The sequence below is a fragment of the Ptiloglossa arizonensis genome, chromosome 12 (assembly GCF_051014685.1).
Source record: "Ptiloglossa arizonensis isolate GNS036 chromosome 12, iyPtiAriz1_principal, whole genome shotgun sequence".
Lineage (NCBI taxonomy): Eukaryota > Metazoa > Arthropoda > Insecta > Hymenoptera > Colletidae > Ptiloglossa > Ptiloglossa arizonensis.
This window is the reverse complement of record NC_135059.1, coordinates 10009826-10025186: the sequence shown is the minus strand read 5'-3', so window position 1 is coordinate 10025186 and position 15361 is coordinate 10009826. Positions and strand designations below refer to the sequence as shown.

The following is a 15361-nucleotide window of genomic DNA, read 5'->3' as shown; positions in this document are numbered from 1 at the left end:
GCAGAAGACAATTTATTTGCCACTAAATTTATTAATATTTTCACTACTGAACGAATGCATAAATAAGCTTTAATTTCATTGACATAATTATGAGTCCATAATTCTGTTCAAGGGAAAATATTGTGATTACTCATTAAATATAGTATTGAAAATGTGACTGAACAACATTAAATACACTTGATATTTATAACATTAATACAAATTGATATTTAATTACACTATCAATCAAAATTTATAGATTGTAATAGTACACGCGGTAACGTTTATGTCTATATAAAATAAAGTTTAATTTTTTTTTTAATTTCATACTTACTAATAGGACCATATTAATAGAATCTTTAGAATGAAAAGTTTATTATAGAAATTGTATGTTCACTAATATAGTAATTTCTCGAATAATGTTTGCTTATCAAATTTTGAAACTTGAATGTACGTACGTGTATACATATATTGTGATCGTCACTACTTCGGGGAATTTTTTGAAACGAATAGTTCTTCGGACTATCTGCGTTCGAAAATAATAAGGTACTTGCTAAAACATATTGTTCAGTACTTAATGATAAATAAAATTTTCATGTCTTGTTCTTCGCACAAGTATTTTAAGCTATTAATAAGATCAAAAAGGAGCATAACAATTTTACAATCACTTGAAAAATTGAGTTACTTTATATAGTAACAAAATTGTTTTCTGGTATCTGATAACAGTTTTCGTAAAATAAATAGAACTTAGTCTAATCGGAAAGAACAGTATATAAATTGTAAGTTATAATTAATATAAAATGTTTATAATTCATTTTGAAATTCAATCAGGATTGTGATGGATGATTTTTATTTTTACATACATTGCAAGATGCATTCTTTTCTCTCACATATTCTTAGAACTATTCCATATAATCACATACATTACTCACTCTACCACTCATTTCGCTTAAATTTATTATTAACATCACTTTTGTTCATAATAATCTTTCAAATATTTTACGTGTAATTTAATAAAATCTGGTTCCCCTTTGGACCATGTTATTAAATTTTCAAATATCCTTTTCATTTCGTCATCCTCAGGTTGTGTATCTGATGGTATCGACGACACCCCGTTACCACCGTTGGAAGTATCTTCATCTTCATCTTCATCTTCTTCTGGTCCCTCATCTTCGGAGAAATTGTTCTCGGCTTCCGTACATCTTGATAAAAAATCATTAACGCTTTCTTCAGACGCTTGTTCTCCAGTAATTACGCCAATGATGTCTTGTAAATTAGGTTCCAATGGATCCCCAGGCTCTTCTTTTATTAGAACTTCTTCAGGGATTTGTTTAATAATATTTTTCCATGCGTTTTGAATATTCGAAGTGCTTATTTCTGCCCATGCCTCGTACAATATGTCAATACAATCTTTAAGATCATAGTCGGAATAAAATTGTTGTACTCCGCCAGGAAAGCTCATTACTCGTCGCAACATTTTACGACGATAGGATCTTTTGGTTTCTTCAATCACTCCCTGGTTCATGGGCTGAAGGAGGGGGGTGATATTTGCGGGCAAGAATATTATTTCAAAATGATCATCTTGCCGAAATTCTTTAGGTAAATTATATTCTCGATAGTTATCCAAGAGAAGAATGACTTTTCCAGAGGTGCCGGTCATCGATTGATGTGTCTTCACCGCTGGTTTGAAATGGTTTTGATACCAATCGGCAAATATTTCTTGGTCCATCCATACACGTGGTTGCGATTTAAAAATTACAGGCAGACGATCTTTGCAATGTTTGAACGCCCTTGGATTTTTGAATTTATGGATAAACAAAGGTGCAAGCTTATGACTTCCTATTGCGTTAACGCATAAGCCCACAGTTACTCGATCCTTTGTTAATTTTGTTCCTTCAATGTTTTTCTCCCCATGTGCCAGACTTTTCGTGGGAAGAGCTTTCCACACGAGACCGGTCTCTTCCATGTTATAAATATTTTTATACTCAATTCCTTCTTGCATTATTCGTCGAGCAAAATCCTCTACAAATAATTCTTGCGCGACTGCTGCATCTGCATCTCCTCTTTCGCCAAAGAAGTTTGATAAGCGGATGCCGTGACGATTCTTGAAGTTCCACAACCAGCCTCTACTCGCTTTGAAGGTCGATGGTCCTCCAAATTCCTTATTAAGTTCTATTGCTTTTTCCAGCAATATCAAATCTGTGATCGGGTCACCAAGCGCCCTCTGTTCTAAGAACCACGTGTACAAGCGGGTGTCCAACTCTTCATTTGCGGGCTTTCGTAGATTTCTGCGTCTTCTCATTTCGACCCCTTGTTCCACAAGTTGACATACTGTTGCTGCATTTCGTCGTATGCGGCGAACGGTGGCGGGGTGAACATCATACTTAGCAGCTACTCTAGTGATGGATGCTCCACTTTCCAATTGCTGCACAATTTCAAATCTTTGTTCTACCGAGAGCGCAGATTTTCTGTTATTTTCATTACTACTCGCCATCTTCATAGGGAATTCTTTGCACACAATGAATGAACACTCAATATCCAAAGCTCGTCGAAGACTGCTCTGTTTCCTTTTGTCAAGTATTTTAATACAGTGGTGCGTCGAAAGATGTCGCACTCGAAACCTTAAAACTGGTACAGCGCTATCCCCACCACTCGAGAGTATTGCTGAAAATGACCTGCGCTTGGTAGCCGACGCCCGAAAGTGATAAAACTTGCGATAAAAGAGTTATCTACTAATAAAAAACGAACAAATTCGTAAACTTTTGTGTTTTATCATTTTAAAAGCATCTTTAATATATTGAAAAGATTGAAAATGAAATCAGATATGACACTGTTCGGATTTTGAAGTACAATTATACGTATCTCATCGGCTCGCTTGTTCTCATTCGTCCTCGCTCGCTCTCGTTCTCGCCTTCAGTAAGCCGTAAGCGAGACGTCAAGAAATCATGGGTACATATAAGGGTCGGCCCCCAGTCTGAGATAAAAGAGGTTGATTCCTGGAACATACACTCTGTAACAAAATTATAAGACACGTATGATTTTACCGATCGTCATCAAAATATTCAGTCCATTTTGTTGAGGTCAATAAGTATAACAAAGTCCCTTCATAAACAAGTTCTATTTCAATCGTACCAACATTAGGAATTTAAAGTGAGAAGAAGGTTTCCCTGAAATTTTGAATTTTGTAAGATGAGTGGTGCAAGAAAATTGTAACACAGAAAATACTTTTTATATGAAACAAATGGAAGCAATTTATAACAAATTTATCTATTTAAATTTATTAATAATACGTAAGACATCTTTCATTTTTAACGTTTTCAGTTACGTTCTTTTTTAACGTTTAATATATACTTTTAATAGTTCTCTGATTGAAAAATTCAAACATAAATTTTTAACTCATCAATAATACAGAACTTACTCGTCATTTGTTTTTGATGAAATTAACATCAAGGGACCGTGTAGGCCAGGTACAGTACTGCCTTTCAAGTTGTCACAATTTCTATTCTAATTGTCGCCTAATTCTCCCCACCACTTCCGGAATGCTTGCACTGTTATGGTTTCCCACTCGTTCTCGCTATGTCTCACTCTCGTCCTGGACGTACTCAAAGGCGATGAGAGCCGAAGATAGACAACGGTATTCAATTCCTGGAACACGTATGTAATATGTACCTATCATACAAGCTCTTACGGTTCGTTTCTGAGATCGAACAAATACCATCGCATTAACAACGCTAAATATACCTCAACCATCAAACATACTATGTATCTAGCTGTTACATTAATGATGAAGTCAATCACTGACGGGCATATAGTTAAGGTAGCCGAATGCAAGAAACGAGAAAAATTATAACAAGGATACGATGTTTTCAATGGACAATGTTAGATATAATGATGCGCAGACTTATAAAGTCGTCAGGAACGTTGAGCCGACTTATTTAAAGCCACACTCTCGCTTGTTGTTTATCATTCACTTAACAACAGAAAGTGTACGAGCAAGTGAATGAGTAAGACAGATTGAGAGAGAAGGGAAGAAATAATATGAAATTGACCGCTCTTTTACTGAACACTTGCAGGACATAAAGCGAAACTGCCAAGAAAAATTCATTTTATTTCACTGATTATTGTTTGCCTGATCTGTCGCCCACATTCCAACTTCTTTCCGTATTCTATTTATCTGACAGTTGCAAGCGTCAGATATCGCTATAGCGTAATACATGTGTTTAGTGTTCTGTACACGTCAATTCAGCGCGTACATTCAAATTACTACATATTCTTATTTTTTACTAAAAGTAACAAATAAATAAATTTATCGAATAATGTATTTGAATATTAAAATTACAAATATTTTATATGTGTAATAATAATTTTGATAAAATAAAAAATGATGAAAATACTTAATAAAACGAGGATCAATTTCTAGAAAATTGATTAATTGGTATACATTTTTCAAGTCATTATATTTAATATTAAAAGTTTATTACATTTTAACATTCGTTTGCTGTAATTCTCTTATATCAAGAGAACAAAAGAATGTAAATATAATTTCTAATTATATACATTTAATTTTATTACGTTAAAAATTCATGCTATATTTACAAATTCGTCTTATTATAAAATTAAAAAATTAATGTTCGAGTCGACTTATGCACTTTGTGCACGTAAGTATAAATAAAACATATTTTATGTACTTGCGTTTAAATAATTATTTTTTTTATGTTTTCGATAATGATCACTGTCTTCTTTAAGCGGTCCGTTTTAATTTCACCAGTTCCAAGAAATAATTCTCTATCGATACAAAATACAAGACAGCTTACGGACCCGTCTTTTCGCCTTCAAGTAAGGAACTATCTGTCAGTTTGAAATAAGATCTTATAACATATATTTTCAATGATAACGGAATGGAAAACCCGTTTGTATTGATTAAGATTCGTAGAAATGAGAAATAGTGGCAGAATAACTAGTTGGCTAGGCAGTATACAGTAAATCCCGAGATTTTGCGATTCTTTTTCTAAAGAGTGACCGAATGATTATCTCTTCCTTCCTCATGGTAATTGTATCTCACTCACTCTCCTCACCGATATATATGAATGCAATCGAGCCAGAGATATTATAACGATCAATTTTCACTTATCTTCTCCGAAAAGTTACTGCGGTTCAATTACGAGTAGAATGTAATTTCTCAGGAGTCATTGTAGTAGGAATTTTCATTTAAGTTTCTTGACACCTAGTTTAATACCATAAAGTGATTTTTTTCTCTGATACTATCATAAGAAAAGAAATTTTACACACAAGAATTCCAAAACAAAAATTATATTTATATTATTAGAATTATTAGAAAAAAGTCCAATGATAAAGTACAAGCATATTTATACATATGGTGTACTTTTATTGTATCTTATCAATCTATAGAGAAACTATTGTATTTGATCTTTTCTTATGATATATTTATTATTTAAAATTATTATGTAAATTATATTGTAACAAATTTTTTTTTAAGTGTGTAACTTTTGTTAATCAGACAATTACTCTGATACGGAATTTAATTTTTATTTTTGTATTACAATACTACAAGTGTATTAATGAAGAATATTTAGCTGTCCAGTGCTGGTGGCATAAACCAATCCTTGTCCAGGTTGTGGTGCCCATCTGATGCAATTCAAACTCACGTATCCAGTAGATTCTCGATTATTTTGTAGCAACTCTCGAATAAGCACCATACTATTTTTCTTATCTTTAATATTTAAATCAGTTCTCATATTACAAATATTCCAGTCTTGAACATATGATTTGCCATTGTCAGTATCACATTGTTTCACATTACATGGATTACTATTATTTATATTATTAATAAATTCTGTAGTTCTGTGATAAAAATCTGTCGTTTTGCATAAATTATATTTTGTACCATTTTCATTTTGTGACATTTTTTTATCATTTTGGAATTCCTTACTTATTAATTTATAAATTGAAGCCATAAAAAAAGGTTTTGGTATTGGTGGTACAAAAGTTTTACTTCCAAGACCTACTAAAAGATGTTGTTGCGTTGGTGATATCGATACAGAAACTACAGACAGATCTATTTTTGTTGAATAAATTTGTTCTCCTAATGTTTCCCATTGCAAACTGTATACTCCTAAAAAATAGTGACATATTGAAGATATATTGTGTTAAATTACAAATCTAAAATACCTATTTTTAACTAATTTAATTACTAAGTACTTATTGGATTCAAATAAATAATTAAATATTTATTACTAAGTCGTTTCATAAGTAGTAAGTATAATTAATTAAAAATTAATAGAAAATGAAAAATTGTCTCTCTTGTACTGTAAAAGTATGAAAAACAAAATTTCATTTATGGAGTGATCTAATATATTCACATGTGTCATTTCAAAGGGATTATTTACCTAATGTAGTTGGTACATTAGTTCGACCTGATGGAAGGATTGCTGCTAATAGTTTCCCATCCGAGGAAATGTCTATACTAGCATCATTGTGAATCTTGCACTCGTGAACAACGATATTTTTCTCAGCTATAATACATAAATACTTAGAATAAAGAATAGAATTTAACACAAATTTAAGTACAATGGTATTTACAATTGGTAATATCTGGTATTTCGCCACTGGAAAAGTCCCATGCTTGTACACGATAACTTTGCATTTCTAAGGAATTAAAAGATATCGTTAATGATTATAGAAATTATATCAATATTATTAATATTTATGTAATGTGATCTATAATGGTATACTACACACGTATAATATACTTTAATAAATATATACAATACGAAATAGTACCTAGTACTTAAATTGTACAAGTATTAATTTAAATAATTTTTTATGTACTTTTTTTGATTATATTTACCTCTACTATTAAAGTCACCACTTTCGTTTCTAGGGTCTTGTCCATTACTTCCTCCTCTTGTTCGTAGCCCTGAGTTACCGGTATATACAGAGTAACGGGAGTTATTCGATATGTAATATCGATCATGGATACGTCTTCTTTGAGAGCTTTCTGGCAAATTTATTTGTACGATGGGTACGTTGAACTGTTGTCTACGAGACAATACTTCGTTGTATAAATTTCGTCGGTTATTATTTGTTTCATAATTGGATTCGACGTTTAAACGATTCCTTAAAAGGGAATAATGTCTCCTTAAAGTATCATGTGGAATAGAATGAGGTGAAATAAATCCCTGATAATTCGACGAAGACCTCGAATTCTCTTCAGTTCGAAGAAAATGTTCGGTAGTTGAATTAAATGTTTGATTTCTAAATTCAGTACTTTGATTATTTGGTCTATTGATGTTTCTATTAAGAAAAGATGTGTTTCTCCAACTTCTCTGGAAGTTTCTCCTTCCTCTATTAATATTATGCTGAAAATACGTTTCTTGAGAAATAGTATCGACATTAGTGTATTCAACACTTTCTGTTCTGCTATCATTACGTTCATCACTACTTGTATTTCTATTTTGAGTTCTAGAATCTCGCTTCAAAAATCTAAAATCGAAAATAAAAATTAAAACTATATATAGACAATATAGAAAATAAAAACTGAAATTTTGTTTTTAAAAAATAAATATGAAAATTTCAATGTACCCGAAAAAGATTTTTCGACGATGTTTTTTATTACATAATTTTTTATGTACGTGCTCTCTACTTTGAACGGGAAAACTATTTGTTACTGATTCAGACATCATTTCGGAACTTGAATTTGTAGAAAAATAAGTTAAACTTGCTGAACTAGGAAGTACATTATCATAATCATCTTTCTTAGTACTGCTATTTGTTTCTTTACTAGACGAACATGTCATATTTGCAACTGATATTTGAGATGTATCCAATTCAAAATTACTAGGTACACTGTTGGTGAAATTTGAGATATCAAATAATTGTGATTCGTCAATGATTTTTTTAGTAGCAGTAGTTGAACTTATACTAGAAATCAAATTGGATATAATTGGTAGCTGGTAATTATTATTCTTGGTTGGTAAAATTAAATCATTATAATTATTTGTAGAATTTATACTGTACTGCAACTTGTTCATAGAGTTCTGAGATTGTGTGAATAAATCATCAGGTAATTGTAACAAATTATTTGCTTGCATTCGTTGTAATTGAGAATTATTGGAAACAAAACTTGAATGACATACATTCAATGCATTTTCCTTAGATTCATTATCACTAATTGATCTCATAAAATATCTATCACAATTATTCTCAAAACTTGTAATCCCCTTTGATGTTGATGGTTGATTCTGATTGTAAGGCTTTATATTATCAGTTTCATTGTTTTCCCTTCTATAAATTTCATGTTGTAAATTTAAAAGAATATTTTGAACAAATGCCAATGTTCTATCATTAGAATTAATATTCAGTTTTGTATTTCTTTCATCATTTTCTTTTTCTACACAAGCAGTTATGTGCAATGGTCTAATTTGAAGTTGTAAGTTTTCCCAGATTTGACATACTTGTAGTTTCATTATTTCCAATCTAATTCTGAAACAATTAAATTTTATATTATAATCAATTACATGAAAAATAACTTCAAATATTCACCATATACACATGATTTACATTTAGAATTTTTTTAAATTCATATAAAGAAAGGTTAATAATTTAGAAAATAACATGTGTATAAATTACATTATACAATAGTAAAACTAATAAGTAATTAACAAGTACACAAATTTGTCCTTTGTAATAATAAAGAGTAGAGAAAATATCTTATTAATCTACTTATTGTCATTCTATTTTATTATATAAATTTTAATTATAACTTACCGACATAACTTTTTCATGTTGTCAATATAATGATTAAGTAATTTAATACCCTGATGAACTTTCAAAACTTCTAGAGACTCTGAACTCTGAACAGACAATACTTGCGAGTCTGTATACTCTTCATTTATTTCTTCTAAATGATTAACATTACTACTAGTTGCAACAGGTATTTCAGGATTAAAAATTTTACTTTCTCGAGTTTGTCTATCACTCAATGTTCTACTACTTATTTTTACATTATTAATGATATATTGATCATTTTTTGGATTTAAATTACCATTTGATGTTTGAGAATAGAAATTATCAGTAAAATCAATTTCTATTAAAGATGGTTCGTACTGAGTTTTATTAAAACATATTGGTATTAAGTAATGCATGTCATTTGTTTGATTCCATACAGAATTTCTGTGATCATTCCTATCTAACGGCAAAGATTGTGTTTGTCCAGTTGAATACACATTATTGTTTTCATTATTTCTTTTTGATGAATTTATGTGTATCCAAGAATTCCATGGATGAAAATTTGAATTAATACTCAAACTTGGATTACTAGGATGCGAATTAGAATTACTATTTCCTTCAAGTAACCAATATTCAAATTCTAACTGTTTGTCAACATTTTCATTATCTAATAATATTCTTTGCACATTTGTCATATTTTCCGTAAGAATTGTGTATAAATTCTTTTGAAACTGATCTAATACTCTCCATAATAAGGGTAAGTTTCTAAAGAATAAGTTCCAGAAAGTTACAAAATCTTAATCCAAATATGCTTTGAATATTAGTGTATAATAAATAATTATAAAAATGTAATAAAAACTTACACTATGTAATGGTGTTACATTATTATCTTTGAGAATAAAAATACACACCTATGTTTATTCTTTGAAGCTTCTTTCAACTCGTGTAAATTATTAATCCTCAACAATCTGTTATTTCTAATAATACTGTTTGGTTCATTGTTCAGATTACCAGGCAAATTAGTTTTTTCTACTTTTTTTGCCTCTGAAGTCTTCATAGGTATATTTTGATTTTGAGCGTTTTCTACAAAACTAGGTAATGTATTAGAGACTTGTGTCCCATTACGTGAGTATCTAAAATGAGTCATTAATTGTATGATATACTGGCAAACATATAACAAATTAAATTATATTAACACATTTAGTGATGAGCGGATTTTTCATACATTTCCATCCATGTAGAATACCGCAGAAGCGTTCTAGGGCTACCTTTAACATTTATTCAAATTATTATATAAAAACACCAAAAGCATTCAATACTTCAATGACATACTTACTATTTTACAATATTCCTTAGTTAGAAGTTCAGAAATACCAAGGTTTATGTATGATAGATGGTTGATGGAGAGTTATAATTTTAAAATATTAGTGATCGATGACCGACGTGTCGTGAACGGAAAGTCTAGTAATGGACACAATTGTCTACCGTCGCACTCAACGTGTTAATATATATTATATACACATACCTTCCATACCTTAATACATTTCTATATTCTTGTTCTATAGGAGGACAATTCCATTGCGTTTGTATTTGCGGAGTATTCGCAATACCTGTAATTAATTTTCTTCCCAAGTTGTCAAAAGTCACATACCTGAAATGCATAATCTAACAATCAAAATAATCATTGTTGGAATTATTGCATTTTTCCCAATATAATATAAGTTTTGCATTTCATTTATGTAAAATTTTTAGGTAAGCAGTTGTCTTATAGAACTAATTTCAAATGGACATTATAATAAATTGAATAGATGTGTCAATGTAATACAAAGAAGATGAATTTTAAAATCTATGGATTGTTCCATTTAACTTTATGATCTGAAACATACTAATTTCAATACCTTCCTAATTTGTCTTTAATTGAAATTTAAATATTATCACCTACAAAACTCTATAATTTTTAGTCAACTACACAACTCAGGTAAAAAAATTAGATAAAATACACTACAATGTATTATATTCATATTGCAGTACCTTATTTTTTCTTCATTTGTTCTAGTGGTCGCTACTGCAAGGAGTTTAGATTGATTCCAATCCCAAAAATGTATTTCATTATATGTTGCTATAACAAGTAATCTTTCAGACGGATGGAAAGCAAGGGAAGCTATGACTGTCCGACCTTTTGCATTCCATACTTTGCTTCCATCCTATGACAATATTATATATTATTAATATTAATTACTCTGATATTTTATTTATATATTTTCAAAAAGACTTCAGAGTTATCAAAATCGTTTAAAAATAAGAAAGAACAGTAAAACCCTTTAAATTACTAAAAAGTTGATAAAAAAAAAGAAATCAAACATGTAGATATTGAGTAAAAGAAAGAACAGATGTAACGTTCCAAACAATTTTTTAAATAAAACTAAAATTACAGATTAATAACCACTGCAAAGCTCTTTTGTCCTATACATCTTGAAATAAATTAATATAGGCATAAAAATGATTTATGCATAAGCTTTTTTTTTATGTTATTAAGAAATATAATTATACTAAAAAAATAGTATTGTTTTTATGATCACAAATTTTAATTCTACAATGCCTAAAACATTCTTTATTATTGAATGAATACTAACACTTAAATCCCAAACACAAACTTGACCATCCAAACAGCCAGAAGCCAAAATCTGACTAGAAGAGGGATGAAATGCAATACACCATGGTGTGCGTGGATGACCAGAAAGAGTTCTAATATTTTTTCCAGTTGTGACTTCAGTGATATAAACATTGTGATTTCCATGTGTTGATGCCATCTTAGTTCTAAAATTACATTTACAAGTTAGTTTAAAATTTAATTATAACTTTTAAGTTCTAATATATTTAATTTTAAATTGCCATGTGTTAAATTTATTTTGCTTCTTACCCATCGGGACTAAAAACCATTAAAAATGTTGCTCTAGGAATTCCAGGTAGATCACATTTCTATAAAACATTACAAATAATAAGATGATTTTCATGGCTTTTACATACTTTATAATGCTATACTGTATTTCTTACCAACTCTTTATGGTTTTTTAAAACAAGATTTGTTTCAGCTATTGATTGTAATTGTATACAAGGTTTACATATTGTATGAAATCCGAAGTCTCTGAGCATTAAATTTCGCAATATGTTTTGAGACTGGCTACAATGAAGCCGTTTTGGTACTTTCTTGATCTTCCCCATTTATCAAAAATATTCTACAACATTTGTGAAACCTGTTACAATTAAAAGAAATTGCTATGTACTAAAAATTCAATATTTAACATTGTAATATAATATATGAAATAAATGTAGATTTTAACAGTTTACAAATGTTTGTAACTATTTGCAATATCTGATAAGAAATGGTTGTAAACAAAAACTTATTCGTTATCAACAATTTTTATATTTTTAATAACATATAATATTAAAAAAAGATACATATATATATAAACTATTAAAACTTTTAATAGTACAAAAATAGTTCAAATCAAAAAATTTCATGTGAAGAAGTACATAACATGGTACAAATTCCATATTTCACGATTTTTAAAAATTCAAAGCAACCTCAACTTATTTAATGAGATTCATTTCTTTAACGCAGATAAAACAATGATAATGAGATGAATTCAACTATAGTATTGTGTATGCTGTATGATTTATTTAAACTCTTATATATTAAAAACAGCTTTAAAGATGAAGTGATTATTAAATGAAATGTTTTGTAATATTTTAAAAAATTTATTGGATTTGGAAGCATTAGATTCCAAAAATAGATGACAAAATGCAAAACTGCAGAAATGTTAAAAATAATTTGAATGTTAGTAAATAAGAACTTACTATACGTTAGTCATTATTCAATCTAACATATGTACTACAATAGCATTATAAAGATTTTTAACTTTGGTTCAGCAGTTGATGGGCCTTTCACACCTAAGCTTAAAAGAATCTAATTTTAATATTCAGCAAATAATAATTAAACCAACATTTGTGTTAAAATAATATGGAAAAAAATGTTTTAAAATAGTAGTACAAATTTTAGATGTCTTCAGTGTGACATCAAGAAAAAAAATTAAAAAAACGTAAAACCGTAACATTACAAGCATCCGAAATGTATATGTAATAAATTTAAAGTAGTATTTATTGTATATTTAAAAAAAAAGCGGAATAAATATTCTTTGTTTATGATCTCTACATTTATTTTTTTTCCCTTTGTATTAATATATTATATACATTGGTTTTATATTAGAATTTATCTTCGTATTTTACGATTAGTGTCACTACAAAAAAATGTTATATACATAGTCTACATAAAAGTTTAGTCGAGAAATAGGAAAAACACAAACCTAACACACAATCTTGTTTTGATATGTGTATGAAGAAGACACTATAGATCAGAACGGATTTGGGCGCTGTTGCCTTTGTAGTCAGAATTGTCCGCCGTTACGAGGGTTAATACATTTCTGACATTACCTAAGGATATTTTCAACTTAATCATTAGTTGTTAGAAAGCTCAATTCTTAATACAGAACAATTCGGGTTTTATAAGATTTGTCGATGTAATTTTATTTCGAAATATTTCTTTTCATTGGATGATGTAAAACATTTTATTTACTTAACACTAAACAACACACACAATCGACACTATAATACGTTTTCCTTCTGGAACAAGAGGACGCTCGTGTTGTAAATATTCGTACGTATATTGCATAAATTTTTAAAACGTATATCTTTGTCTTCTATCCTCGTAACATGTCCGCAATAAATGAAAAATAATTTGTATTCTTAAATATTCTTGTGCCACATCACTAAAATCTTAATAACAAAATTTTGTATGGTTTTAAGTATAAAGTCATAAAAAGTTACAAATAGTTGTATACTATGATTTTGGTTTACCAGTTTTTGGTTTTTAGGTGGTGCGAAAATCACACTAACGAAAATTTTTTATTTTAGTTTGTGATGTACAGTAACATGTATATAGTATATATGTATATACATGCATTAATCAGTGACATTAATTCATGCTGTTCCTGAGGAATTCAGCCCTCCAATCTCCGATCCATTCCAATTACATAGCTTTCATCTTCTCAGTAAGCCTTTGATGTTGCGTGGTTGAAATGCTAGATGGTGTTACTGCATTAGCACTGTAGCGACTTTCCTTGCATAGTGGTTAAATTGCGCATAATGGCTATACAGTAAATCGTGGATTTCCCCCACTACTACACACTAATGCAAGAGCTGCGAATCTATAACTCGACACTTCTGACAACTTCAGCGAGTCGAAAAACAAGAGTGTGTGATTTTTTCTCTTGTTCTTAAAAAATTTGAGGTCCAATTTGGGGACAGACGACTCAACTGTATACCCTATTTTTTTACGTTTAAAAACAAAATTCGCAGGGTCACTCTTGGAGTTGTGCCATGTTACCTAATAATAAATTGCTTCTTGTTTCATATCGACGCGGGGCAAAACAAACTGGCAAATTCATTAGTAATTTTAAGATCATTGGTCATAGACAGTCTCATGCAATCCTCTAGTTTGTTAGATAAGTCCGACTAGCTCAGAAACATATTCCCCATTCGCTGGTTCTCAATTCCCTTATTGGTAGCGATCAAGACAGGCGCACTGCCTCATTACCTTATACTTATCATTACTGTCGTATTTGCTAAGTGTTTGCAGTGTACCAGAAATTGATAAGTTTCGAGCCCCTAACCCGAAGAGCAACCCGTTTTGCTAAGGCAACGTAATCTATGCACGTAGCGTAGGGTGCAACGCACGGTGGTAAACATACGGTTCCCAGGAACCATGTATGTATAAATCTATTTTGAACATTTATATCAGCAAATTAAATGTAAAGACAGTACGGGATAGTAGATTGTGTTCCCTCTCGGAAGAATGAACAGAAGGCTATTGCTGTATAGTTGTTTATTTGTTAATAAGAATTTGTAATTTTCCCTTGCTTTGAAGCTTGACTTTATTATTTGTAACACCCATATGTGAGTTTGTATCTAAGATTTGACGTAAGAAGTTACATTTGATTACGTCGATTATTGAATTAGATATAATTGAAATTTTTAACTCTTTTTTTGGAAGTGAAACTGATCAAGTTGGTTGGACAATGGTGATGCTATCTGTACGTTAAATTTGTAGGGCTTTAATTTGTTTCTTGCTTCTGAATTGTAAATTGGTTCTTACTGTATTAATATAAAGATAAATCTTACATCTACTGTCTTATACGTAGATAGCTTGAATTCTGCTGTATTTGGAACTCTTCTCAAGCAGAGAATTAGTCAGAAACATTTTAGCTAATCTCCAGATTATTTGTTAGTCACATGTGTGCAATCTTATTGTTAAAATATCTTGTTACAAAAATCTCAAAAATTATTGAGTAGCAGCGCATACAATCATATACCTTCAGCAACGGGAAAACAAAATCTATCATTCTACAAAATTTGAACTAACTCGGAGGCCCCAAAGTCTTGCACTCTCCTTGTAAGGTGGAATATATAAATAATATACACGAATTAACAATAACACAAAAATGATTATAAATAGACTTGCTTTCGTGACAATTTAAGACGATGTTCTTAAAACCTTCATTGATGTTTTAGAGAAATT

At 30.0% G+C, this 15361-nt stretch overlaps 1 protein-coding gene and 1 long non-coding RNA gene across 6 annotated transcripts; one reads left to right on the top strand and one right to left on the bottom strand.

The window, feature by feature from the left end:
* Positions 1 to 307: 307 nt before the first annotated feature.
* Positions 308 to 4387, top strand: LOC143153419 (uncharacterized). The gene is made up of 2 exons (XR_012993814.1): positions 308 to 3633; positions 3750 to 4387. It is a non-coding gene; the product is annotated as an uncharacterized LOC143153419 (long non-coding RNA).
* A 1088-nt stretch (positions 4388 to 5475) lies between these two features.
* LOC143153416 (uncharacterized) lies at positions 5476 to 15319 on the bottom strand. 5 transcript variants are annotated; one of them, XM_076324553.1, is made up of 15 exons: positions 13642 to 15319; positions 13092 to 13560; positions 11782 to 11981; positions 11648 to 11706; positions 11361 to 11544; positions 10759 to 10931; positions 10253 to 10378; positions 9639 to 9860; positions 8767 to 9492; positions 8017 to 8481; positions 7582 to 7920; positions 6848 to 7482; positions 6580 to 6645; positions 6387 to 6512; positions 5476 to 6112 (listed from the first exon to the last, which is right to left on the bottom strand). In XM_076324553.1, the coding sequence occupies exons 3-15, from the start codon at positions 11947 to 11949 to the stop codon at positions 5556 to 5558; spliced, it is 3846 nt and encodes a 1281-aa protein (XP_076180668.1). In that variant the 5' UTR covers positions 11950 to 11981; positions 13092 to 13560; positions 13642 to 15319; the 3' UTR covers positions 5476 to 5555. The 5 variants fall into 5 exon arrangements, with proteins under 5 accessions (XP_076180668.1, XP_076180667.1, XP_076180666.1 ...); XM_076324552.1 differs by having other exon boundaries at positions 7582 to 8481; positions 10262 to 10378; XM_076324551.1 differs by having other exon boundaries at positions 7582 to 8481; positions 11782 to 11963.
* Positions 15320 to 15361: the final 42 nt, after the last annotated feature.